General features: G+C 41.8%; 7 protein-coding genes across 31 annotated transcripts in view; 4 read left to right on the forward strand and 3 right to left on the reverse strand.

Moving 5' to 3' along the window:
• mtd (TLD domain-containing protein mustard) overlaps positions 1-2,029 on the forward strand; it is an 84,348-nt gene extending 82,319 nt beyond the window's left edge. For all 24 annotated transcript variants that reach the window (XM_070286481.1, XM_070286480.1, XM_070286469.1 and 21 more), the window contains one exon: positions 35-2,029. In XM_070286481.1, coding sequence (XP_070142582.1) covers positions 35-170 — 136 coding nt within the window. In that variant the 3' untranslated portion in view covers positions 171-2,029. The remainder of the gene's footprint in view (positions 1-34) is intronic.
• Positions 2,030-8,186: 6,157 nt separating this feature from the next.
• Positions 8,187-18,702, reverse strand: Hph (HIF prolyl hydroxylase). 2 transcript variants are annotated; one of them, XM_017168108.2, is made up of 5 exons: positions 17,669-18,702; positions 9,694-9,979; positions 9,498-9,578; positions 9,297-9,436; positions 8,187-9,237 (listed from the first exon to the last, which is right to left on the reverse strand). In XM_017168108.2, exons 1-5 carry the CDS (start codon positions 18,229-18,231, stop codon positions 8,841-8,843), a joined length of 1,467 nt encoding a protein of 488 aa, XP_017023597.1. In that variant the 5' UTR covers positions 18,232-18,702; the 3' UTR covers positions 8,187-8,840. The 2 variants fall into 2 exon arrangements, with proteins under 2 accessions (XP_017023597.1, XP_017023598.1); XM_017168109.3 differs by lacking the exon at positions 17,669-18,702 and adding an exon at positions 11,207-11,826.
• Tim17a2 lies at positions 16,588-17,573 on the forward strand. The gene has a single exon (XM_017168112.3). It carries the CDS (start codon positions 16,692-16,694, stop codon positions 17,337-17,339), a length of 648 nt encoding a protein of 215 aa, XP_017023601.1. The 5' UTR covers positions 16,588-16,691; the 3' UTR covers positions 17,340-17,573.
• A 381-nt stretch (positions 18,703-19,083) lies between the features above and the next one.
• Enoph (enolase-phosphatase E1) lies at positions 19,084-20,077 on the forward strand. Its single transcript, XM_017168110.3, has 3 exons — positions 19,084-19,500; positions 19,561-19,817; positions 19,885-20,077. Exons 1-3 carry the CDS (start codon positions 19,145-19,147, stop codon positions 20,022-20,024), a joined length of 753 nt encoding a protein of 250 aa, XP_017023599.1. The 5' UTR covers positions 19,084-19,144; the 3' UTR covers positions 20,025-20,077.
• A 129-nt stretch (positions 20,078-20,206) lies between these two features.
• On the forward strand, positions 20,207-22,617 carry LOC108075647 (BRCA1-associated protein). The gene is made up of 6 exons (XM_070286725.1): positions 20,207-20,259; positions 20,468-20,521; positions 20,590-20,947; positions 21,009-21,179; positions 21,236-22,027; positions 22,081-22,617. Exons 1-6 carry the CDS (start codon positions 20,241-20,243, stop codon positions 22,373-22,375), a joined length of 1,689 nt encoding a protein of 562 aa, XP_070142826.1. The 5' UTR covers positions 20,207-20,240; the 3' UTR covers positions 22,376-22,617.
• A 29-nt stretch (positions 22,618-22,646) lies between these two features.
• On the reverse strand, positions 22,647-23,768 carry LOC108075649 (uncharacterized). The gene has a single exon (XM_017168195.3). It carries the CDS (start codon positions 23,644-23,646, stop codon positions 22,756-22,758), a length of 891 nt encoding a protein of 296 aa, XP_017023684.1. The 5' UTR covers positions 23,647-23,768; the 3' UTR covers positions 22,647-22,755.
• A 284-nt stretch (positions 23,769-24,052) lies between these two features.
• On the reverse strand, positions 24,053-27,785 carry LOC108075642 (uncharacterized). The gene is made up of 7 exons (XM_017168185.3): positions 27,431-27,785; positions 27,217-27,365; positions 25,611-26,463; positions 25,423-25,542; positions 25,203-25,367; positions 25,025-25,133; positions 24,053-24,966 (listed from the first exon to the last, which is right to left on the reverse strand). The coding sequence occupies exons 1-7, from the start codon at positions 27,474-27,476 to the stop codon at positions 24,732-24,734; spliced, it is 1,677 nt and encodes a 558-aa protein (XP_017023674.1). The 5' UTR covers positions 27,477-27,785; the 3' UTR covers positions 24,053-24,731.

Raw genomic sequence — 27,785 nt, forward strand, 5'->3', positions numbered from 1 at the left:
TTGACCATTTGCTAATTCGTTTATCTATTTTTAGTGGTCGCTTCGGTCTGTGGCTGGATGGTGATCTGAACCAGGGACGGTCGCAGCATTGCAGCACATACGGCAACGAGCCACTGGCGCCACAAGAAGACTTTGTTATCAAAACACTCGAATGCTGGGCATTTGTTTAAGTGAATTTCTGTTGTCAACAACAAAAGCATATTTAAGGAGGAGAGCGAGCCACTCCCTACACCTACCTATTTAAATAATTATATGTACTTGTACTAAAACCAACAACCTGAGAACGATGTCAAAAGCTGATCCGCCAGAACAGTCCCACAACCACACCAAAAACACAACTTACAAATGGAGCAGGCGACCCTGATCCGATCTGATGGAAATGCATGTTCTTGGAAGCTAGATGCTGCGAGTTAGCGATGCGTTGGAACGTATTAATTATTTAGTTTTTATATTACATACTATTAAACAAGAGCAACTAAATTATGTGTTAGATTTAAACAAAAACAAAAGGAAAAACGTGAGAAAACCAACCCGAAAGGCAGACAAACGACACGGAAATTAAAGCGAAAACAATTGAGGATAGCATTAGCTGCACTCGCCCATCCATTCAGCGGTCATCACCACACATCTCCATGCATTGTAGCACCACACACGCCACACAAACACACACATTTAAGTTAAGTTCTTATTATCGAAAATTATAATCATTAAATTGTGAGAAGCAACAAACATATTTAGAGAGAGATGCGAGCTTGCAGTCTTTGATCTACTTCGCGTTTAGTTCTCTTGATTGATTTCAGTTTGAATTTAATTTAATTTGTTTGAGTGTGCGGATAGGCGAGCCCTAAAGTTGAGAATGAGAAAAAAATAAAATAAAAAGTATGTCGATATAATTTTTAGTGCAAAAGTGTAAGCATTTCAATGCTAATTGCAAGTGAAACTGAAAGCGAGGATAAACCCTAAAGAATTGACTTTTATATACATGTAGAGGAAGTGCCGACGAAAGGAGCTGCTGAGAGCGAGCGTTATATTTTTTAGTTGTACTCCGATATACATATATTTAATTACGATTATTTTAATGCTAATGATGTTGACTTTTATGCAATTATACTAAAAAAAAAACAGAAACAACACCAGAATGAAATACACAATATTATACAACAAAACTGGCCAAAGCAGAGGTTTTACTTCACCCCAGAGACCCCAGAATATTCGCTTGAAACTACACACACATATATTGTGCCGCCGCCCCCGTAGGTGTGCTATAATTTTTTATTAGAAAAGGTCCCAGAGCCGTCAAGATTTGTAGATAAGTAAGTTTTTCCTACAGAAATCGATATACCGGTCACTCACATCCTTACACACATACACTATATTTCCGCAGCAGGATCAGAGCATCGGGGGGAGCTGCTGCTGGTGGAAGTGGTTTTGAGGCGATCGAGATCAAACCAACAAACTTAAATGGCTTTATATCCCTTTTGAGATACAATTTCAGTATAATTATAAATAAATGATATACATATATATATATATAAATGTACAATGGTAGAAACGAATCTAGGTAAATGTAAGTGTAATTTTTGTAGTGAATTTGCGCCCCATCCGAACTTTCCTTCAGTCGATGTGTGTGTATTGTAAACGTTGTAACAACCTCCCAAAATCTAACAGAAACATATTCTAAATATTAGAAAGAAAAAAAAACACACACACACACACAAGACGCGCTGGATGATATATGTATTTGAAAGAACAAACGAAACAAAATTGCTGATATTTTACACAGAACAGAGTTCGAAACTAACAAAAACCAAAAAGATAAAGTATATAAAACATTTCATTTCATCGGAGTAAAAGTTTATACTGATTTAAAGGGATAAACTAAAAATAAAAAAAAAAAAACTCACAAAGCCAACGCACACGAAACAAGAAAACAATTGTGAAATCAAAGAAGAATATTGAGTAACTGTAAAGATAATCCCAACCCGTAACCCAGAGAATCCTCTTTAGCACGCAACAATTTAGAGAAATTTAGAGCTGATACTTTGCACGCACCGCCCCCTAGTCCCAACAAATATGGAAATATACATATGAAAAATTTAAGTAAATGGTGAACTATATTGGAGACTCACGCCGGATGTTTTTAGATGTTATTTAAACGATCTTGACAGACAATTTTTGTGTAGTTGTGTGTAAGTTGATATGCATGCCCAACCAAACACACAAAGTATAGTCAAAGGCAATATAACGATAAGATGCGTAACGACTATACATATTATACAAATGTCCAGCGACGAAATTCAAGCCCTCTTGCTTAAAAAGTTTATAAATCTAGAGCTCTAGAGTCGGCGCACTTAATCGTATGGCGTTATGCTTCTTATTCTTATACTGTCTTTGATATAACGTATTAGCTCCCCCTCACGACACGCATTGAGCCCAAATGAGAATCAAGTTGAAATTCCTGTTGTTGTATTGTGAAAACGGAAGACTTTCTTTTTAGGACTTTAGAGAGACAGGCTTGTTTACTGAGCAAAAATTATGATAACCACTAACTGAGAGAGAGATCGATTAGCTTAACTCACTCAAACTATGCGCGAACTTCATTTAAAAAATCTTGAGACCAAAATGCGTTTACTAAAAGGTATTAACTTCATACCAGAATACCAACAACCCGCAATGAGGCTTTCGTTCTAGGCCGAGCAGAAATATCATTAAATATTAATATGTATACCAAAAATTAGTTCGTTGACAAACCAGTCAATTATGTCTCACTCGATACAACACACAGCTCCACAGGCAGACACACAGGAACCCCGAAGAAACACAGCTGAAAGCATTAATGGGTTATATATGAAAATCTAGGTATTATATATTCATTTTGTAGCCTATGGGAACTAATATGTTGTTAAATTCGTAGATATTTTGTTATGCGTTGAACAGAAATGAAATAAAAAATAAGAAGAATATGCGAAACCGACGCGAAATTAATGAGGATAATTTTAAATTGTAACTTCTGTCAATTACATTGTAGACTGGTGCCATATACCAAGCGATAACTGAATAACAAATGCCGCACGTAATGTTGTTGTTGTTGCAGCAGCAGACAATTGTTAGGGCCATCAATGCATGATTATTATTGATAATATTGATGCCGCTAGTTCTGCTACCCTTGAGTTTGTGTTGTGCGTTCAATATAAGTGCTTAGTATCTGTGTAATATGTATGCCGCAGCCGAGCGGCCTGTTACTTAGTGTGGAGTTATCCCCGACCCGAGATGGCCTGCACTTCCAGCCAGTGCTTTGCCACATTATCCATGTTGAGTAGTTTGCAAGCGTTTCTACTAGTTGTTGTGCACCGAATATTAAGCAAATGTAATTCGCACAATTCGAGGCAGATATTCAGGATATGTAGGCATATTGTGCCAGAGCTAGATGCGCCAGATATACAATATACATATACATATGTATGTACTTACTTAACTAGGGACACATCGATTTGCGATTGTTTGGAGCCCTTGGATCTCCCGCTTCTTTCCGTTTCACCCTTATAGAATGCTGATCGTAGAACCGAACGATTGTATAAAATCCACTTAGACAGAGCACCTCTATCTATATCCATGCCACTACTAAGGGCTCTCATGCCACATATAGCTAATGTAAAGGGATAGGGCGAGCAGGGGGACAGGGGATTTTACAAAGGACGTAGCGAGGAAGAGAAAGGGGAGTGCATGCAGCAGGTGTTTATTTTTCTACCAGCAGATTGAAGCAGTGAAAATAGTTGGGAGTACTCGACGAGAGCAGCAGCCATTACCTAAATCAGTCGTGTGTGTATATACGAGATGCATATATCTACCTACATACAATATATATACATATATATTTTTGGAGAGCGAATCAAGTATCTAGATGAAATCGGCTAGGATTATCCAGGTCGAGGCCAAGTACTACGCATATTTGGAAGCGATATTGATCAGTGTAATTGTTGAAAACCAATCGAGATTTCGAACGTTTGCCTTGGTTGTTCGGTTCGGTTCGATTCGGTTTGGTTTGAATGGAATGCATTCGTTGTTCTTCATTTACTCTAAATATTATATAGATATCGGATTAATGATTAATTCATGTGTGCAACTTGTATCGTACCTATAATATTGCATTCCAAGAAAAGCGAAACAAATGAAACATACAGAAAGACACGTGAGCAGAGCGGCAGGAGAATATATATATATACACATGCATATATATAAATATATACTATATGTAAATGTAAAGTCATTACAAAAATGAACAACTTTTCTGAAAAATAAAATGTATATTCAAATATCAAATAATGTTTTTCTTTGGGGAACAAATCACTGTTATAAACTGTTATAAATAAATCTGAAAAATTAATTATTCCTCTGCTGTCTTCTGGGCTCGGTTAAAAAAAAACAAGAACGAAAGCTAACTTTGGCCAGCCAAAGTTTGTATGTATACCCTTGCAGGTAACAATTAAAATATATGATAACTAAGCCAAAAATGCATTCATATCGATTCGGAAAGCAGTTTTGTTTTAGTTTTTATTAATTTAAAAAAACTGCATACCAAATTTAAAATTTTAAGAAATTAAAATTTTTGGTCATTTTTGCTAATTTTAATGATGTAACCCCTTATCAAATTTCGCAAAAATGGCCAAAAAATCGATTTCTTCCGGACATGTCTAGAAAGATTCGCATGTTAATGCTGATCAAGAATATATATGGTTTATGGGGTAGGAAATGATTCCTTGACTTAGAAAAATATTATTTTGTATTATAAAATCTGATTTTTTATATTAAAAAACTTCTTGATTTTTTTTAAATTAAAAATATCATAACTCGGCCAAAAGAGCATTAATTTTTAATCGGAAAACTGTTCTGTGCAAGATTTTCTACAGTTAATAAATCTGCATACTTCATTTAAAAACTTTGAAAATTCAATTTTTTATCAAAATCAAAAATTTTAATGATGTAACCCCTTATAAAATTTTGCAAAAATGGCCAACAATTCGATTTCTTCCTGACATGTCTAGAAAGATTTCCCTGTTGATGCTGATCAAGAATATATATACTTTATAGGGTCGGAAACGTCTCCTTCACTGCGTTTCAAACTTCTGACTGAAATTATATAATAAACAAGAAAGGAAGCTAACTTCGGCAAGCCGAAGTTTGTATACCCTTGCAGATTGGTTTTCATATTTATATCATAAATTATAATGCCGAAAACAGACACTAAACAGAGTTTCATAACATTTTACCTATACTTATTATGTTTACAGTTTGACAGTTACAGTTATACATTCCCAGCTTTACATTTTCTCCACATCTACGGATCGCTTCTATGGCAGCTATATGATATAGTTGTCCGATTTTCATAATATTGTTACCAAAATTCTGAAATAAGCTCATGTCTCAAAGTAAATGAAAATACGTTGAAAAACAACGAAGTTATAATTTTGTCTATTACTTTCCCTATCGTTCCTATGGCAGCTATAAGATATAGTCGTCCGATTTTCATAAAATGTATACCAAAATTCTGATAAAATACCAGAAGCTCATGTCTCAAATTAGATTTAAAATTTTTTTCTGATATTTTAACTTTTTTTTAGATTTTTAAAATTTTTTTAGAATTTAAAATTTTTTTTTAAATATTTTAACTGCCAAATTTGAATTTGAATTTAACTGTCAAATTTGAATTTAACGACGATCAGTTTCAGTGTGCCCAGGTGCAGTTGTAAAATAACACCTAAATTTGGATTCAAAAGGTTTGAGTCTCCGCTTACTTCCGCCGGCTCCGAAATGGTTTGAAACTTGGACTTTTTATAACAGTTTATACCAGTTTTCAGTTGCTTGCTGCTGATTTCTGTTCGCCTGTTACCCCAATTTGGGAAACGGGCAATTTGCATGGAAATGTTCGGAAATTTGGATTGGCTGCTGTAGGGATGTTGTTGTAAAAAGGTTGTTGTTGCCATCCATCTGTTGTTGTCGGCAACAAATAGGTATAAATGCATACAATGAAATATAACAGTTTATACCAATTATTATTTTTGCCCAAAAGTTTTTATAACAGTTTATACCAGTTTTCAGTTGCTTGCTGCTGGTTTCTGTTCGCCTGTTACCCCAGTTTGGAAAGCGGCCAAATCGAATGAAAAAATTTGCTCACTTGCATCAGTGATGCTCATCTCCATCAGTGATGCTCACTTCCATCAGTGATGATCACTTCCATCAGTGATGCTCACTTCCATCAGTGATGCTCACTTCCATCAGTGATGCTCACTTCCATCAGTGATGCTCACTTCCATCAGTGATGCTCACTTCCATCAGTGATGCTCACTTCCATCAATGATGCTCACTTCCATCAGTGATGCTCATCTGCCTCAGTGATGCTCATCTAGCTATATTGCAATATTGGGAGGCTATAAAATCGGGCTTAATGGCAGTGATGCTCATCTGGCTATATTGCAATATTGGGAGGCTATAAAATCAGACTTTGCATCAGTGATGCTCATGTAGCTATTTTGCAATTTTGGGAGGCAATATATCAGGCGTAATAGCAGTGATGCCCATCTAGCTATATTTCTTTATTGGGACAAAATAGATAGATGAGCATCACTGATGCAAAGTCAGATTCAGTGTGCCCAGGTGCATTTAAGCAACATTTTAGCCAAAAAATGTACAATATGGTCATATCTGGTTTGAGTCTTCGCTTACTCCAAGATCAATGGTTCGAAACTTGGACTTTTTATAACAGTTTATACCAGTTTTCAGTTGCTTGCTGCTGGTTTCTGTTCGCCTGTTACCCCAATTTGGGAAACGGGCAATTTGCATGGAAAATTTCAGAAATTTGTATGGACTGCTGCAGGGATGTTGTTGTAAAGGGGTTGTTGTTGCCATCAAGCTGTTGTTGTCGGCAACAAATAGGTATAAATGCATAAAATGAAATATAACAGTTTATACCAATTGTTATATTTGCCCAAAAGTTTTTATAACAGTTTATACCAGTTTTCAGTTGCTTGCTGCTGGTTTCTGTTCGCCTGTTACCCCAGTCTGGAAAGCGGCCAAATTGAATGAAAAATTTTGCTCACTTGCATCTGATGCTCATTAGCATTATTAAAAAATTAAAGCATACTTTTGGGGTTTTCTATTAAAAACGTGGCATCTTTTAGGCTGAAGTTCAGATTACAGTTTGATAAGCACTGGTCCAAATGAATTTCAACTTTTACAGTTTGACAAGCACTTTTCGGATAATATAGAATGGCCATATCTAAAAAATGGTGCAAAAATGTTGAAAAACAGCTAAGTTATAATTTTTTTTCTAAAAATTTATCGATCATTTGTATGGGAGCTATATGATATAGTCGTCCGATCCGGCCCGTTCCGACATATATAGCAGTGAGAGTATATAGAAGACTATATGCAAAGTTTCATTCAGATAGCTTTAAAACTGAGGGACTAGTTTGCGTAGAAACGGACAGACGGACGGACAGACGGACAGACGGACATGGCTAGATCGACTCGGCTGTTGATGCTGATCAAGAATATATATACTTTATAGGGTCGGAAAGGTCTCCTTCACTGCGTTGCAAACTTCTGACTGAAATTATAATACCCTGCAAGGGTATAAAAACCAGGCGCACAAAAGGTAGCAAGGGGAGATTAATTATTATTATTATTATTTATTATTAAAACCGTTAATAATCATTAATAAATCCCTCAACCAACGACTCCAGCGAGCAGATCAATGTATCACCAAACTACTGCCTGAAAGTATGCTAATATTAAGCACCGTAAAAATCACTATCGATCTTTGGCTCTTCGTTTTACAGCTGCCTAGCATTTCTCTTTGGCATCTCTTCTTTAAACATGTCGCCTCAATTTACCTCTAGAAGACATTAGACGCTTATGAAGATGCTTATGCCCCTATCCGCTGTCTGCTGGAGACTCAATGCCAAAGCTGCCTGCGACAGAGTTTAGGCCTCAAAGAATGGAGTTCTTGATTGATATATGGTGGCAGTATTCCTATAGTAAAAAGTTTTTCCTTTAATTATTTCCTAAGAGCTTCCTCCAGGAGAGATTCGTGCCCAGAAAAACCACTAGGTACTTCAACTGATTTTATAGGCAGTCATTTTCAGGTTTTTTTGATTGAAAAACTTCAGAATATAAAAAACGCAGACACATTTTATTTGCTCAGGCTTTCATTTAATAGAAAAATATACATATATATAGATATTCCATAAATATACATACTTTATAATTTAGAGATAACAAGGAAACAGATTTCCGATAGACATGTGTATATTTTCGCTTGTTTTCAAATGTAAACGACATAAAAAGGTGTTTTCTAACTAGATGCATGAGAGTCGACAGATTGAGTGGTGTGTCAGCGGTCTGCTGGCTTGTTAAATAATTTTGAGATAGAATACAATGAGGGTCGCGACAACTTTTGCTATGGTTATGGAAGCAGGATCGATAACTGCTCGTTAGGTATAATACTTTGGCAGCCAAAAACTAAGAATGAGCTAGGCAAAAGGTCCTGACAAAGATGCAACAAACTAAAAATTAATAAACAATCAACTCGGACGCTGACAAGGCAGTAAGCTAGGGGTTAATGCGAGAATAACTAAGGATACGACTTAGAGAATACAACTAGAAGGCTTAGCGACTAAAGGAGCTTTGATTCACTTTGCGATTTTGGATCGGGCCTGTTTGTCGGCCCGATCCGCGGTATAAATTAGTTATTAACTAGCTTTTTACATGTGTGTGTGTGTGTGTGTTTGGTTGGAAGTAATTTACACTATTTGGTTGGCCTCCCGCTGCGGTGCTAGCAAGGGTTACGTGCATATTTCACTGCTAGCAGCGCAGGAATTGCTCGACACATTGGCATTTAGTGCTCCCGTGCCTGTGGACATGCTGGCCGGCAGACTGGATGAGGGTGAGGTGGCTGCTGCTGCTGTTGTTGTTGTTGGGGGCGGGGTGGTGGTGGAGTCGGGCTCAGCCTGCTGTGCTTGCACCTGAGCCGCCACATTGTTCGTCTTGCTGTTCTCCAACTTGGCCCGATTCAGGGCTTCCTCCCGCTCCTTCGCATCAAAGTACCAGACGGTGATGGCATAGCGGGTGCGATGAGCGGGCTGAACTTCATGCGGGTTGCGGATGTCCGACCAAAAGAATATCAGCCGGTCGAACTTCGGTTCGATGTCCGCCACTGTAGTTCCAGGCGTGGGTCGAATGCTGTTTGTAATACCAATTTTAATACATTTTCTTGGAGCGAATTAATCAAAATAACCTACCGGAGTATGCCTCCACTTTCTCGCGCATCCCAGTTAATGTTCAGGTAGTAGATGGCCGTTATGACGCGCCCATCCTTTTTGGGATTGTCCACATGCATGACATAGTGTGTACCCGATCCAGGGTAGCAGGCAACCATAGCCTGCAAGGGGATAAATGTAAATTAAGCTAATTCCAAGAGGATTCTTCTGCCAAATGCTTACCCTCGTGCGTTCCCTAATGTGATAATTGCCTAGAATGCCATTGTCCTTCATTGTGTTGACACGATATACCACAGAGTCAATCTGGAAAAAGTATTATAAAATATTATAAATTATCTTTGCTATTCGAAAATACTTTCTAATTATTAATTCCACATTTAATCGTGTAATGAATTTGCAATCTTAACGAAGAACTAACCTGATTGGTCAAATACCACACATTGCTGCAGCCCGGCTCATTGCCGCCAACCCATTTGATCTTGTCCCCGCGAATCTTGTCGCCCCGCACCGCCGATGAGGGGACATCGGGCGTCGGGTTCTGCACCAGCTGGCCATCGTGGAAGGCTCCGGCGTTGTACATGCTCCGAACCTCGTTGAGGATTTTCAGGCCAGTCTCCACGCCGAGGAAGTCGTCCACCACGGACAGGCCGTACTTGTTCATATCGCTAATGATGTTGCGGCACAGATCCTCATAGCGCCGTTCGCTGCAACAAAAAACATCGATTAGACCGAGAGATCCAATGGGAATAAATGCAGAGAACGAACTTTCAAGGCCGTTAATCTTAAATCAATTTAGAGATGCTGCCTACACTATACCGTGTGAGTGAGGTCACCTTGGGGAAACCCCTGAATTCTTGGGATCAGACAGCAACGCTTTTCTCGCTAATTATAGCGAAAACGTTTCATTGCATTTAAGCCTTTTTTACGGACCTCAGAGCAGAACAGAGCAGTCCGTATTGCGATGCATACAATTTTACGACTTTTTTATGATGCGCCCATAAAACCAATAATTTTGTACAAGTCGGTGGGACCAAGTCACGTAGGCCACCCAGAACTGAGCGGACCACAACTGGCCCACTCACTTCGATCGGCCCAGACGTTAGCACAGTTCTGGATAAGCAAGGCAAAGCTATACATCGCGAAAAAAAAAAATAAATAAATAAAGCACAGAGATGAAACATTTTCGGACAAGTTCACAGAACCTATAAAAAGTCATAATCTAAAATTTATTGTCGCAAAAAAATAATAAATAACAAAAAGGATTACCGAAACGTGTGGTACGTTTGACGAGAATCAAATCTCCTGGAATGGCAAAAGGGTAAACGGAGACACCTAGGCCTGGGCTATTCCATGTAGCGTCTTTATCGAGCTATCCAGTTTTGTATTACCAACCTGTTAATGTTGATATACAAATTCACAGATCGCCCAGAGATTGAGATACAAGCAAGACGGCATTGAAGATCACTGATAGAAACCGTTAACCGGTTTTATATTTTGGCATTCATAATCCACGGAATCTGATCATTAACAGTGTATGTATAATCAGTGCACAAATTGGCAAAGAGAAAACGCTATAATCTGGGCAGAATTTATATAGTCATCGGACAATGATTTTTGTACTTTATTTATTGACATTCAAAAGAGATGTAATTTAGGTCAATGCTATTAACACATATATTTTTAAAAGTGATTTAAACACAAAAAAATTTAAGAATCTATAAATATGAACTTTATATCTAAGAAATATTTCTTTAATCGTAGTAAGTGATATCGAAACCTTCCGAGAAAACTTTTAATTTATCTTAACAAATTCTATTTTATTATATTAATGTTCCAATTATTAAGGACCAAAGCCTGTAAACGTTATTTCATTATTGGTTTCATTTATAGGGACTCTTATGACCACTTTCAAGTTCGTTTTGCTTATTTACCGCTTGTCCAGGAGATCCCGGAAATACTGCTCCGCATTGGCAGGATGTGCCGAATGCTTAAAAAAGTTATTGTAGTCTGTTGTCGTAGACGTTATCATTTTGGCTTGATTACTCAGATTGATTCTCGAGCACTGCACTTTGGATGTACTTTATTTGCACTTGTCAATGTCCAGTGTCCTTTTTCTGTAATCCAGAATTAGTTAGTGGATTCTTTGTTGGAGAACAAGGGTTCTTTGAGTGACTCCTCTAACAAATCACGCCCAACTGAAGAAAGTTTTGAAACGCCGGCTAGTTTTATGCGAGTGTGAACCCCGGCGGAGAACGAGCGAGAGGGAGAGTCACCGGCTGCTATATCATATATCGCGGTGTAGGGCAAAGCGTAGTTGCACTCGTTTTCGTAGGCAGGTATGAATAATTGCAGATTGCATTTGTTGTGGCCGTTGGGCAGCTGCTAATATTGTTTCTGTACACCTTTTGTTTTCCTTCACTGGCAGATGTTTGTTTTGATTTGCGTGAGTTCTTGCACCGTTAGTCACGTTTGTTTATCGTTCTGGCGGTTGACTTAGCGCAAATGTTAAATATGGAGCTGACACGAACCGCGCTCGAATACGTTCGTTTGCCGAATGAGGGGTATTTTTACTGTAGCCCCAAGCATGAGAGAAAATGAAGTGCCAGTGCTGGCACCTTAGCTACTGTATCGCCATCATGGACATTTTGAAGGTGTAAGTGAAATTTGTTTCTCTACGGGCGGGTTTTCCTGGGAACGTGCTATGAAAATGGCCTGACCTTTTGTTCTAGCAACGTCCTGACGGACAGGAACTTAATTTCCATGGGGAAACCGGTATAAAAACATGTTTTAAAGAAGGATTCAGACAGGTTAACCTCATTAAATTCCACCAAAACTTCCTTTAAAATGCCTAGAAAAAATTAAAATTTGAAAAAGTATCCCTCTGAATGTTCGGGTCTAAACCCCCCTTGAAGTTCGGAACTATAACCCTTCACATAAATTCAGTATTTAAACCACATTTGCGATAGATACTTTTTTAAACAATTTATTTCAGATCAGATTCGTTATTTCTAATGCTAAATACCGCATCACTGGCATCACTATTGAGCATTTCTCTCTTTCTCTATGAGAGAATCGGGGGACTGAGAAAGAAAGAAAAGAAGAAGCAGGCGCTTAAGGCGATAAGCAGCCAAGTGTGAGTAAATAGTAAAAAAAAAAAGCAAAAAGAAATTGAAAACGCAGCGACTGATAAGAATCAAAGCGAAATGGACGTGCAAATTGGGGGGACAACGGCAATCGCTGATGTGAACAGTGACAGGCGTCGCGATTATTCCTTATCAGATCAAATTTGCAAAGCTGCGCGAGACAGAGGAAGATACTCCTTCCGCTTGCCCTTCAAAAACAGAGCAAACATAAAGCAAACACAAAGCAAATGCAAACAGAAAACCAAAAATAGGAGGAAAAGCAGCGAAAAGTCAGAAAAGACAAGCGCAACAATCGTCACGTAGCCCAGCACGCACACCATCACAGGCCCAGCACACGCACAAGCCAGCGCTCTCTCGCACACAAACACCCAGGCAGAAAACCACACGCACATGCGGTAGCCAAGAGCGTTAGAAAAAGACCAGTGCCTGCAAAGGGAGCGCAAGGGGGGGCAAGATATCAAAATTAGTTTGATACAAAATATCTGGTGGGAGAAAAGCTTTGCGAATACCAGCCCCAAGATGAGCTAGAGAACATCGGATCCATGCGGAAGCTATGCGAATGTATGGGCCGCACAATTGGGTCAACGGCCCAGTTCAAAGTCGGAGCAACAAACGTTCGACTACGCACACGCACACCAGTACACTGAAATAAAAGGCAAGGTACTTTTCCAAGTTTCCTCGTCTTCATAAGCTTGTAAAAGTTAATCGGTTTTCTTTAAGAAAAGGCTTAACTTGTTCAAAAGGCTCATTAGATGCGGCAGAAAATCAAATCTCCTTAGCAGATACTTTATCTATTCGTTAAAATAAATAGTTATTTGATAAATACAATTTTGTTATCAAAAAATAAACTTTTCTACTAGACCTACTACCATATTTTTTGAGTGCATTCACTTTTGAACTGGCTATGTGTGACTAACACACACATCCACAATCCATGTCGGTGTGTAATTTAATGATCGATTTTGGCCCTTCGTCTGTGATGTATTACGTGCGACGACTGCGACTGCGGCACGTGTACCACACGCAGCCCTTCCCTGGAAGCGGATGAGCGGGAGGAATACGATGGGGCACGAAGGGAGGAGAGACGGTTGAAGGGGCGCGGCAGTCACAGACGACCTTGATGACGTGCGTCTGCCTACGTAGCGCGATTCTGCTTTGGCTTGCGTTTGCCTTGGTTTGCCGTCTGTTTCGAGATCTATCGTTCGATTCCATCTTGAAGCCTGCTTCAATTGCAGAATTAAAATTATAAAGACAACCAATACCTTCTAGGACAGACAACCAAACGCCCACGAGTATCAAGTACTAATTATTAAATTGAGGTAAACTAACAGGTACTATTTAGAAATTAATGTGGACTTTTTAGTTTACCGGTAAGGTAAAAGAATGTGAATAAACCTTGAAGGCACTTTCGGGGCTATTTTTATACCCTTGCAGGGTATTATAATTTCAGTCAGAAGTTTGCAACGCAGTGAAGGAGACGTTTCCGACCCTATAAAGTATATATATTCTTGATCAGCATTAACATGCGAATCTTTCTAGACATGTCCGGAAGAAATCGATTTTTTGGCCATTTTTGCAAAATTTTATAAGGGGTTACATCATTAAAATTAACAAAAATGGCCAAAAATATTGATTTCTTAACATTTTAAATTTGGTATGCAGTTTTTTTAAATTTATAAAAACTAACACAAAACTGCTTTCCGAATCGAAATTAATGCATTTTTGGCTTAGTTATCATATATTTTAATTGTTACCTGCAAGGGTATACAAACTTTGGCTGGCCAAAGTTAGCTTTCTTTCTTGTTACTACTTAATGTTAAAAAAACACTCTTGTTCCCTACCTACTTTAACGAATAATCAAACGCGTCAGGTGTGCATTTATTTGTAAATTCTGTAGTGCCCGTTGAGAAAGGGATTGGAATTGGGTGAGTCTAAAAGTTCTTTGCTAATAATCTATCCGATAAGTGTAATCGTGAAAATCAAATAATTTGGTCATACCAAACCTTTACTTTAACTATAAACCAAATTCCAGGTATCTTGTAATCAAAGTTTAGATAATCAATCATACAAACGTTTTCTTATAAGAAAAACAAGCGCAGGATAACACATATAAGGTACATAACCAAATACAATAAATTTAGAACACTTTGGTGGCGCCCTTGATGTTTTTAATTTGAATTAATTTGCTAGTTTTGAATGCCATAACACTTTTACCTTCTGGAAAAGTCGAATATTTTGAAATACCCAGGTTTAAACAAGTGACATTTCCATAGAAAGGCGTGGCTTGGCAATAGAATGAATATATTGAAGCAGTTCAGAGATCCAGAGAGTGTAAACGAATTGATATGGGGACTGGGTACTAACCTTTCTTATCAAATATATACAAACATGTGTGTACTAACTACATATATCTGACTTTTTAAAGTCGACGCATCTCGGATAAATGCGGTTTTCGGGCTTTCGTTGATTAGCGAGTTTTGCGCAGCAGTGTTGTTTATTTTTGCCGGATAGTGGTTGACAGGCAAACCAGCGAATTTAGCACATTTATAAACAATGTCGGAATTTTGCAAACCCCAGAAAATGAGATCACGTCGCGCTGACTGCTAATTGTTTGATAAAGAACAACACACATCTCGGGGGCAGATTGAAATCTCAGTCGTTTGGCAATCGCTATAATGCTGATAACACGATTTGGACGACACGCTTGCGTATTCCCGGCACGTACGCAAAACGCTCGGGACCACCCAGGCGAGCGGACCACCCACCTCCCTCTACGAGAGCACCCACTCCTGTTGATAAGAAGGTCGTCGGGGAGCCGGAAACCCTCATCACACTGGTCGGCAAATTATCCATTCGAAGGTAAATAATTTCATTTTACAAATAGAAGAATATGTTGTAATATTGGCTCTAATTTAATGACAATAACTATATAATTATTAATAAATAATAATTGGGTTTTAATCATCTTAAGGTTTTGAAACTATTTGTATTTCAATTTGAAATCTGGTTTGTAAAATGATATAGTCGATCTGAAATTGTAGATTCTTTGTTAAATTACACATTTGTAATATAACATTCAGCATTTACTGTGTCTACGAGTGTTATTGATGATTCAGCCGGATTCGCTGGAAGTCATTACGCCCAACAATTGCGAAAGAATTGCTATATTGTGCCCGCTGAATATTTGTTGTATCTTTTAATGCCGGCGTGTACAACAACAACAAATAAATAAATAAATAAATAAGCGAGTATCAACAATTCGGACGCCAGCGAACTGCGCAACAGAATAATTACAAAGTCAGCGCCGTCTGTCCGGGAAATGCGACTGAGAGTGCGATTGCAGGTGCTAAAGCTATCAGATAGCTGCTGGCGGCCGCCATATGCATTCGATTCCCGGGCACGTAATGCCAAAGGTAAACACTTGGCCGGAGAGGTGACATCTCGCGCTGGAGTGTGAACAATCCAGAGGCAATCTAATCGCGGTTTCCTGCGTTTGCATGCATGTCTTCAACTCTAATGTGATCTAAAATTATTCAATCCTTACTTAAGATATACCTTTAATGATCAAAACAATCGTAAACTTGAATCTTTATTCTATATGACATTTTTACGAGTCCGTGTAGTGTCATGTTTTATTTAGTTTCTTGTCATTTCAGCGAAGCGAGCACGTAACCGCTTATCGCTAATTGCCTCGATATGCAGGTGAGGATCCGTCCGGGCGGGCCGGGGCCTTAAGCGATGAGAATGCACATGTTGTGGCCTAATCTCTGGGCCTACGAATTTCGATTTGTCGCCAAGATGGTTCTACAAATTACAAACGGAATTTCAAGTGCGAGGTGGTTTTAAAATACAATTCGCAGTGAGTCCGTTTAGTCGGATCGTATATTGAATTATCAGGTAAATGTTTAAGGAAGTATTATAGTATAACTGCTGCAAAAGCTGAAAGCCCTAGCAGAATATTTGTCGCAGATTTTCTTCTAACTACGAGTACTATGAATTATATAAAAATTATAATATACCTGAATCAGAAAATGCAGTTAACCTGGAAGATCATGGAGCTTGTTAAAGCCAACTTTCATTCGCCCTAACACAGTTTTCATCTGTGTCCTTGATAACACATAAACATCCATTTCCCTCTTATTATTCCCATCAATCTAAACATTTCATCAAATTAAAACAGACTCAAATGTCATAGACTAACATAAAATAGCTTCTGAACTAGAAAATTCCTTCCGAAACACACACGAGTTTAGCATACAAGTGACTAGCAACCATGGATTACAATCGCCAACCGTGTCCTATAAGGATCGTAGAGGATTGCGGATGCGCCTTTGTGGTGGGCAGCCTTGGAGGGGGCTTGTTTCAGTTTGCCACGGGCTTCCGCAATTCGCCGACCGGTTTGCTGCGCGGCCTGTACGGCGGATTAGATTCGATGAAGATGCGGACACCGGCTATTGCCGGCAGCTTTGCCGTTTGGGGCGCCACCTTCAGCATTGTGGATTGCGCCATGGTCTCACTTCGCCAGCGGGAGGACTCTTGGAATTCGATAGTAAGTGGAGCTGCCACGGGTGGTATATTGGCAGCTCGCAGTGGCATGCGTGCTATGGCCAACAGTGCCTTTGTGGGATGTATTGTTTTGGCCATGATCGAAGGAGCAGGTGCTGCAGTGGCCACCATCTATGCCGCCAATGAAGGTGGAACTATAACCATTAATGACCAGCCGTCGCAGAGAGCTCAATGGGAACCTATCACATACTCATCTGGTCAAGATTTTATAGCAACCGGTTTCGAGCGGGTGCTAGAGAAATGTCGAAAATACAGAGATCGTAATATGACACTGTCGGGATCAGGAGGATGTTTAAGATTGAAGAAGCCATCGCACTCGCTCCTGGATCTAATCAAGATGGCTGAGATTATCTAATATCTATTATATGTTTTTGTGGTGCCGCTTAAAAATTCCTAGCTTTCTGTTGAACTTTTTGATGATTACAACTGATGTCGGCCCCTTCCCAACAATCTGTAATAGTATGAAGTTGCCCAATGATGATTTATAATATTTGGGAAAACAGTTTTTGAAATCAGATATGGACGTATTTTTTTCTACTCATCGAGATATAATGAATAAATATCGAATAACATTTTTAGACTGATAAAAGAGGGTAGTATAATCAATTATTTGGTGAATCAACACAACATAAGAAACAGAAATACTTGCTTCATTTGTTATACTTAATAACTATTATTACTCACCTTCCCGATCCCATGAAACTGGAGTCCGCCAGTCCGATTTGATAGCTGGAGCTCTTCTCGCCCTGATGATGATGGTGGTGTTGGTGCTGTTGCTGTTGTTGATGATGCTGTGGCATTTGGGCCGCGTCCGCTGCCGCCGCTGAGGCTTGTCCAGGCTGCCCGAGGAGATTCAACAGATTGTCCACTTCAGCTGGCCAACTCTGGGCCTGATGGGCGGGCGTCATCATCTGTGCGGTCGAACAGTTGGCGCCAGCGCCATTGCCATCCAAGTTGGCCGCTGCCACCGCTTGCTGTAGTTGCTGTAGCTGCTGTCTCTGCTGTTGATGCTGCTGCGACTTGTTGTTGTTGCCGGCGGCGGCTTTTTGGCGGGCCAGGAGTCGGCACTCCGCCCTGTGGGTGGGCCAGTCCAGGTGCTGATGGGCGGGGGAACAATAGTAGACGGCCTTGCACTTGGCGCAGCGCAACAGCTGCTGCTGGGTGCCGCAGATGGAACAGCGGGGTGTGTCCATGGCTGATTCCGTGTCGGAGTCCCGCGCCCTGACCTTTCCGCGACCCCTGCTCATAGCATTTTGCGGGGAGAACCAGAGGCGACGACCGAACCGACTTTAACCTTGACGGCTCCCTCCTACTCGTTCCACCTACGCACACACACGCGCTCTTGGGAGATTGCGGCTATCAATATTATATCGCGAATTACGGCGTGCAGCTCGTTTTAGCCACCATTTCACTGTTAGTTCGCTTGCGCTTATTTTAATCACGTAGGCCAACTTTGCCAAATAAACAAAAAAAAACATACAACGCACACACACACACGCACGGGCAGCTATATGTGCGTTGTTGTTGGTTTCTGTGGCGATAGCCCTTTGTTTGCGGGTTTCTTTGTGGAACTCTTCACTCCGTGCACCGTACACGGCCTGGCCTTGGGTGTACTTATCGTTTTGTCACCGAAAATTGGCGAAAAATAGTGCAAAAACGGAAAAATCCGAAGCACAAACTTTTTTATGTACTAGCGATGGGCGTCGACCGATAATTAGCTCGATGGCTGTTGACAAGCGTTGTCCAACACTGTCAGCCGGCTCGCAATCGATAAAAAGCGAGCTGTTATGGGTGAAATTTTCGGGGTTTTTCGGATTTTCTAAAAAAATTTTAACGGTACAATCGTTTAAAGAACGTTAATTACATAAAATTGAAGTCCAAAGTTCAATTTAAAATATCAGTGATTCAGGATTTGATAACATTATAATTAAAGACCAATTTATAGTAAATTGTAAGGAATTTTAAACCAAACTAATAATAGATTGTGTCTTTATTTGGATTTAAATAATAAAATATACACACATTTTCTATCTGCAAGTGCACTGTTGCCTTAATTATCGATAGGAAAAATGCCATCTCTATTATCAAACCATAAACAGATGCTGAGCCCTCTACAAACTTCAAATCCCGCGTGAAAACCTATTCCCACTGATAAGCGCCATGACGACGACGGAACGTGTTGCGAAAGTAGTGCTGGTGGACATCGAGGGCACCACCACTTCGATCAGTTTCGTGCACGATGTACTATTTCCGTATGCCAAGGAGAACGTGAATAAATTCCTTCGGGACTCATGGAAAAGCGACGACACCAAGCAGATTGTCCAGGATCTGCAGCAGGTTCCTCAGTTTGCGGATTACAAGGACACTTTGAGTGCCCCTCCAGCGGAACTGGATGCGGAACTCATTACCGGCTTCGTGCGCTATCTGATCGACAAAGATCTCAAGGTGACGCCGATGAAAACGCTCCAAGGCTTAATTTGGGCTCAGGGTTATGCCAGTGGAAAGCTCAAGGGGCAGTAAGTGATCTTACTCAAGTGATAGCATAATAATATTAACGTTATAATTCTATTTTCCAGCGTCTATGAGGACGTCCCAGCAGCCTTTCAGGCCTGGCGAGATGCTGGCCTGCGGATTGGAGTCTACTCCAGCGGCAGCGTAGCCGCCCAAAAGCTGATATTCGGCCACAGCATTGCTGGCGACCTAATGACCCACCTAAGTGCCTACTTCGATACGCATGTGGGTCACAAGCAGGAGCAACAATCTTACGAAAATATAGCAAAATCTTTGGAAGTCGCTCCAGAGCAGATTCTATTTCTTACGGATATTCCCGGAGGTATGAATGTATTAAGCTAATTAGTTCTTGAATTTAAATGTTCATGTGGTTGTATTTAATTTTTTAGAAGCCGCAGCAGCTCGCTCTGCCGGATTGAAAGCCATCTTACTTCAACGCCCTGGAAATGCCCCCTTAACCGACTCTCAAAAAAGCACCTACGAGGTGATCCCGGACTTTAAGCCCCTTTACAACCTTCAACTGCCTTGAATTTAATTCGTTAAGTAATAATAAATAAAAAGGTTTACGAATCTTAACCAAGAACTGAAAAATTAAAGAGTTTGTTACTATGGTTTTGTTCCCCAGAAAGAGTTAACGTGACATCTGGATGTACATATATATATTAAAAACTGTAGATCAACTGTTCATTTTCCGTTATGTCAATATATAAAGCCAGTGGGAATCAGAGTTAAAATTGAAAAACTGATGATGGATTTTTGTTGCGGTGCGTTAAGTTCAGTGTTGGTAAACATTGCCAATAATTCACAAAGCTATCGATAATTTGTACAATGTTTGGTCGTCATCGATATTTCTTACTCCAGAAAAAAACAAACCTATTTCGCCACACAAAAACGCAAAATTACAATTTAAATCCTAATTAGTCCCGTTTTTTGGCACACAAACTGATTTAAAATATGCCTGTGTAATGCTAGAAAACATTTCGTTGTGTGTTATCAAGATAGAAACGGATTTGGAGCCCAGTGCAGGTGAGCCCTGAGCTTTGACTGCGCAAACAAAGAAGGGAATTGACCTGACGCACTAATTTCTCTGCCAGATTCCGAGGGAGCCGTGTCTGTCGAACACCCCACTAACCCGCGCGTGCTTAAGGAGCGGGAACGCGATCGCGGACTGCGCCAGGCCCGCGATATCACCATCGAGACCTATACCAACCAGCGTTGGAACAAGGAGTTGGGTGGTCAGGAGGCGACACAGGTCAGCAAGATGAACTGGGCGGCGGCCGTGCAGCATGTTAACAGCCCCACTGCGGGCAGTTCGCGGGAGACAACACCCCGCAGCGGAGACGAGTCCGGGGGACTGCAAACTGCCTCAAATTTCCCCCAGGAGATCGGCTACTTCTCCGGCAATCCCATCGTCGAGGTGACCAAGGGCCTCATCCATCTTTACAAGAAAAAGCAGGTTTACTAATATTTTATAAAGATCTTTGTGCTAATAGGTGTTTCTTACATTCTTTAGCGAACGCAAGGCCACCAAGGAGGCTCCATCCAACCAGCTCTGCCTGCTGGCCGTGCCCGCCACTCTAAACTGCCACGATCTGCTGAACTTCATAGCTCCCTGCCATGCCGAGATCAAGCACGTCCAGATAGTCCGCGATGGAAGTCCCAACCAGTTTATGGTGCTGCTGGAGTAAGTCATGGATTTCCAACTATACCTAATTAATTATTAACCTAACCCGCTTCTAGATTTCGCTCAAATGAGTCAGCTCTAGAGTTCTACAAGTCCTACAATGGGATTGCCTACAACTCCCTTGAGCCGGATTCGCTGTGCCACGCGGTCTGGGTGTCCGCCGTCGAGCGTGGAGAGCACGAAGCCCCGCCGCTGGGCCACACGGAGCTACCCACTTGCCCCGTCTGTCTGGAACGCATGGACGAGAGTGTTGACGGAGTTTTGACCATTTTGTGCAACCATGCATTTCACGCGAGCTGCCTGATGAAGTGGGGCGACTCCACTTGCCCAGTGTGCCGCCATGTGCAGACCCCAGAGCTGGTGGAGGATTCCGTGTGCATGGAATGCGAGGGAACGGATTCGCTGTGGATCTGCCTGATATGCGGACATGTGGGCTGCGGGCGGTACCAGGGCGGCCATGCTGCGGCCCACTACCGAGCCACCAACCACACCTTTGCCATGCAGCTGGGCACCTCCAGCGTGTGGGACTATGCCGGCGACAACTTTGTACATCGTCTGTTCCAGAACAAGTCCGACGGCAAGCTGGTGGCCTCGCAAACGGAGAAGGACGAGCGCGAGGAGAAGATCGATTCTATGCAGATGGAGTTCACTTACCTGCTCACCTCGCAGCTGGACACCCAGCGGAAGTACTACGAGGAGCGAATGGAGCGGCTGGAACAAGAGTGGCAAAACTTCAAGGCGAACGCCAGGGAGGCCAAAACCGAGGTCTCTGAGCTCCAGCAGGTCCAGCAAACCATGCAAAAGGAGAAGCAGAATCTGGAGCGCAAACTCGCTCAGCACACAGCCAAGTAAGGGAGTATATTATTTTCTCAATTGCCTTTAAATTTATTGTATAACTTAGGCTCAAGGAGGTCCAGAAGCAACTGAACGAAGAGCGTGAGCTGTCCAAGGCCCTGCAGACCAACCAGAGTTCCTGGCACGGCAAGTACAAGGTCCTGGAGCAGCAGTATAATGAGTTCAAGCATACCCACGATGCCGAGGTGACCGATCTCAAGGAGCAGCTGCGCGATGTCATGTTCTTTTTGGACAATCAGCAGAAATTGGCCAACTCGGAGCTGGCTGGCGCCTCCATTACTGGGATTGGAGAAAAGGAGCCGGAACCCAGTTCTCGGCGCGGCAATCGTCGCAAGAAATAGATACGATCTTAAACACCATTTACACATCCATGTATTTTGATTCGAGTTGAACTGCTTGTCTATGAAACCCGAATTACATACGATTCAAAGCAGCTCTATATGTGATTTCCTTTGTGAAGCAAAAGCCCAAGGATACAGTATAACCTAGTTTACTACTCTACTCTTAAGCGAATTTAAAGGCTTCTGTCTAAAATGTATTGCGTTTGTAATTGAAGAAAATTAAACGTTTGTGATGAAACCTACGACTATTTCTATTTTCAAAAAGGAAAAGTAAGACTTGAAGCGTGGCTTTTTATAGATTTAACTTCTCACAATTTTGGCACATGTTTTTTAGTTGCAAGTCAAAAAATAAAACTCAATTGGAACTCAAATCAAATGCTCTACTTATCGGTTTCCAGACAAGCATCATCACAGCGGAAAATAGGGTCGGACAATTCCTGGGACTCCACAACAGGATCCGCCTGGAAGATGTCAAGCTTGGCCTTCATCTCCTGCTCGTTGCGATCCAAGTTCATCAAGTAGCCGGCAATGAAGGCGCGTGGATCCTGTGGCGAATGAAGATGAAGCTGAGCGAAGGCTCGAGTAAGCACTTCGCCCATCTGCTCCTTGATCTCGCCGGCCAGCCTATCGACTGCCTCCAGGTTCTTGCCCTGCGGCATCCAGTCGTACTCCTTGAGGCAGCAGCACTCACACTGGACCTTTGGATCGGACTCCTTCAGTAGCTTGAAGAAGGGCAACAACTCTGCCTCGCAGTTCTTCAGGTTGGCCACCTCCCGGACAAAGCGTTTGTGCAGCTCACACACATCCTTCTCGCAACCTCGGATCACTTCCGCGTCCTCGGATAGGGTTGCCGTTCGCTTTATGTAGTCCACTGTATTCTCGTGAAAGGACTTGAACTTGCACTTCTCCTCGTTGTAGGCATTTAGACACTGGCGAGCGTAGACAATTATATTGTCGCGCCGCTTCCGCATCTCCTCGCTGCGTCGGTTGAAGTGGGTCTTCACCTCATCCAGGCTGTTGATCCGCTGTGCAAACTGGGTCATGTCCTCAATGCTCTCACAAACTACGGGTCCCCTTCCCTTGTACTCCTTTCCACACTTAATATTCGCCTTGTTAATTCTGTCTATCTCAGCCTGCAGCTCCACTTTCATGTTGCGCAACTCCGTGTTCAGTCGCTTCACATCGTTGTCGTTACAGATCAGCGCCTGCAGCATCTCGTTCAGGCAGTTCTTGTGCGGATTGGGCAGCTCATCCGGGCAGGCGGTCAGCATTTTGAAATATTTCTTGGTTTTTTACTTGGGTAATGGGGTTTTTATAAGCTGAAGTCTCTTCTGTTACTGGCTTTAAATTAAATTAATTAAGGGGAGATTTTTTTGTCATGGTTTGCTGGGGTTTATGTTATGTTTTCTTAAATCCCAGAATCTGTCTTTTCTTGCAGGCTTCGTAAGAGCCAAGATACACTCAGTACTCTGAGAGAGACTACGACGGATAATATGAATTTTGGTAGGAGTAGCTTAATCCATAAGGGTTAAATCGACCACTTGGAACAAAAATAATAACCAGAGAATCCATGTAGGATAATCTATCAATTCGTAATCAAATCTTAAATCAAACTTCTAATGAATACGGTCCCTGTTTTACGGTCTTAAATTCTAGAAAGTTCATTAAAAATGCCACTTGTTTTATCTTTATAATTATATAGTTTTCTTTAAACTTTTTGTTTTAGTTAAACATACATACTGTTGTTTCTATTATCTATCACAATGAATATTTGTGTGTTCGCGTGTGAGTGTGTGTTGTTAGTGTGAGATGCGTGTCTTTGTCTTAGAATTTGGATCACGACGGTTAAGTGAAAACAATCAAATTGACTTATGCTAGCATTAAACTCGCCACGAACATAAGTGGAGTGTTAATTCTACTCCTTTTGCTTTCTGAACAAAGACAGTCTTTAACAATATATCCGCAGTTGCGTTCCCGAATTCGCTGATATTGCGATTTAAATGGTAGCTTGCTACTCGACATTTGGCCATTGATGAGCAAGTGTGTGCGTTGATGGGGGGGTATAGGGATGTAGGATGAAAATGGTGATGTGTAAACATAAAGAAGATTCTGTATCGGGTACATACATATGAATATACAAAAAGAAAATGACTAAGCACACAAGTCAGTGCGCCAAACATACATACAAATAATAACAAAATTATCACGCCTGCTCCCCCTTTCGAGTCCTACAAAGAAATATATATCGCAGAGAGCAGAGCCATACAACTTAGGCGTCGAAATTAAATTAAATTTAAATTGGTTAATTTAGGTTAAGGTAACAATATTTCAACGGAACCTGAACCCACTGAAGGCCCTAGTTGAAAGTGTTATAGCGCAGATTGCTATCGACATCGCCCACGTTGCCGGCAAAGCCCGGACTGGGCGGATCATCCGCCATGAGATCGGCACTGGACTGCGAGTGGCGGCGTTGTCCGGGCCACGACCACGCTTCGCGGATGCTGTCGAACAGGCGCTGAGGGAATGTCTTGTACTCCATGTCCACGGACTGTGTATCCCCGAAGTTGAAGTCGGCCACTTCAACCGTAAATCTGTGGAATAAAATTTGTATATAATATCATAAATCATTTTATTCAGCTCTCTTCTTACCGATTTCCCCGCTGTATGTAATAGGCCACACCGAAGACCACCAGGATTACGGCCACCAAAGTGCACGTAACTGGCACAACAACGACAGAAAGCTGAGACTGCCGCTGGGCTGTTGGTAAAACAATAATAAAACAGTAAATGGGCAGCTAGAGAGCGCGGATTCACGAAGTCTACCCACCTTCGTACATGTTAATGGTGACCTGATTGAGGGTCTGCGACACCTCGTTCCTTATAAAGAAGAGTATGGTCTTGCTTTCGCTGAAGTATCGCATGTACTCGTATGAGCAATTGACCATCGGATCGTACATCTCGCACGTCTCATTTCCGGTCGAATTGTACGGAGCTGTTGGGAATACATATTAGGGATTTCAGTCTCTGCCTTAAGAACCACCACTTACCCGTAAAGACTTTTGAGCAAAACTCAAACGGTGGCGATCCCTTGCAGTTGACTTCCAGGCTAAGCATTTCCCAGTGTTGGAGCCAGTTTTTGCCCTTCGTGTCCACGGCGGAGATGGGATCTGGCCACAAAACAAAATGGAATATTAGCAAAAATCAGATGATTCAATTGTTAAAAAGCATCACTCACCCCTGGTCACAATTCGGTGTTGGAAATAGCCGTAAATCTGCTTGGGATCCTGCGCAATGAACTTCTTACTCACGCAGTCAAAAGGAGGCTCGGTGCCGGGCAGCACATTGAGCTTGGACAGCCGGCGCACTCCCAGCGGATTGACCAGAGCCACAGACACATTTCCAGCCGACCCTTTTTGCTGCTTTAGCGCATTAGTCAGATTCAGGCCAAGGATAGCGGCATTAGTGTGCATGGCCTGGATTAAGTCACGTTTAGAACGTGGCGCTGGCTTCGGAGTGGTGCTGGTGGTGGTCGAAGTAGTCGTAGTAGTCGGAATAGTCGTAGTAGTCGGTTTAGGCGTTGTAGTTGTTGTGGTCGTAGTTGTAGTCGTGGTTGTAGTTGTGGTCGTAGTAGTGGTCGTAGTCGTGGTCGAGGGCGTCGGCTCTGGAGGCAACTCCAGCGAAGCCACAACTAGGGCCTCCACGTCATAGGATTGCTCAGCTTGCGGATATGTTGCTATATAATCCAGGTCACCGGACATGCCAAGATATGTGCAATTTTGGAACCAATACGTCTGGATGTGATAGCCCTTCGCGCGCAGAAACTCCAGATCGGAGGCGGACAGCGCTATGCTGTGATTCACTGCCTCCTGCGTGGACACAAAGTCGTGCGGCCTCGTCACATTCTTCTGAATTAGCTCCAGCCTGCCGCCCAGCGTGCTATCCAACTTAATTTTCTTCTCGCCCTTGGCCTCTGTAAGCCAAAGAATCGAATAGTACTTCTCGACTTCGACCTTGATGACATGAGTGGTCGGCTCTTGCTGGGCGAAAGTCAAACTCCAATTGCTGCTGGCGATACTTGTTTCCATCACCTGCGGGTAGATACAATTGCATTTGATAAGTGTCGTTGTTGGGGATTTTTTTTACATGCAAATATGAGCACAATAGGAGCTAGTTAAAGCCAGTGTCAGGAACGATTGGAAAAAACTGTCGCTGAATGGTAATTGTGTAAAATTAGCATACAAATCCAGTGCCGCCATATCAATTGAAGCCACATGGCTAAGATTAGAACGGGAAAGTGGAAGTGCGCATCGGTTAATCGGTGACTTGCACATTTAACTCTTGCTTGCTGTTTTTGCAAACATCAGGGTTACTCATAGGTTCTCTAAAGAAAAGTAAGTATCAATGTCGTTGAACTGGGTCTCATGCTTGTGGTTTTAAACTAGATCCAATCCGCCTTATCGCCCCGGCTTTTGAGGCATTAAAAGTCTTGCGTTGTGAAAGCTTTGCCCCGATATGAAAGTGATATCTTGGTCTGGAATTCCAGGAAGCATCTTCTCTGGACGGATATTCAAAGAAATTACTTCAATCTTCATTTTGCAAAGTTTTAAATAGGAATTCCAAAATTTCTAAATACTTAAACATAACTTTTAGGTAAGTCGACCGACTTGAAATGCGCCTCCTTTAGGTAGATGAACTACATCTACCAAATGCATCTGACCAGTTTTTAATAAGCCATTAAGGGGCGTGTACCGTCGCTTGCAGTTGCATTTTTTGCTCGCAATTAGTCACGTCACTCGACTCGAAGCTTTTATCTCTTGTCTGTGCACATTCTGTGACGTTACCTGTCGATGGCCAGCGCTGTCGGTCCAGGTGAACCTGTAGGAGCCCTTGGCGGCGGGTTCGCCCTTGTCCAAGAGCTGGGCGGACACATTGGCGGAGGACCCGAGGAGCGCGTGGTCGGGCGCCGTGATGAGGACCGAGTAACAGGTAACTGCAGTGGGAAATCGTTAGACGTGACTTTGGGGACTCCGAGCTTTATCGATTTCACCAACTTACCTGTCTGCAGAATAGCGCAGAGGACCAGCCACGCCGCCAGAGACATTTTCGCACTGCCGATTGGGTTTTCCCGTCGAGGCTTGTTATGGAAAATCACTTGGGGCTCCGCATCCAAATCCCACAAACAAAAGCTATCAAAACCAAAAACAAAGGTCCACTTTCACAGCGGCTACACCCACTGTCGTGGCTTATACTAGGTACGCTGAACACGGTTAATTGCTTTTGTTTATCTTGGAGCGCCGCTCGCCTTTAATTGTACTGCATTTGCGTTTTTCTATTGCGTTTTTATTTATTTTATTTTTCTTGTTCTAACTTGGTGTGGTCGAATTATTTTTTCGCTCAGAACGTCCTAGCG

This window comes from Drosophila kikkawai, chromosome 3R (assembly GCF_030179895.1).
Source record: "Drosophila kikkawai strain 14028-0561.14 chromosome 3R, DkikHiC1v2, whole genome shotgun sequence".
NCBI lineage: Eukaryota > Metazoa > Arthropoda > Insecta > Diptera > Drosophilidae > Drosophila > Drosophila kikkawai.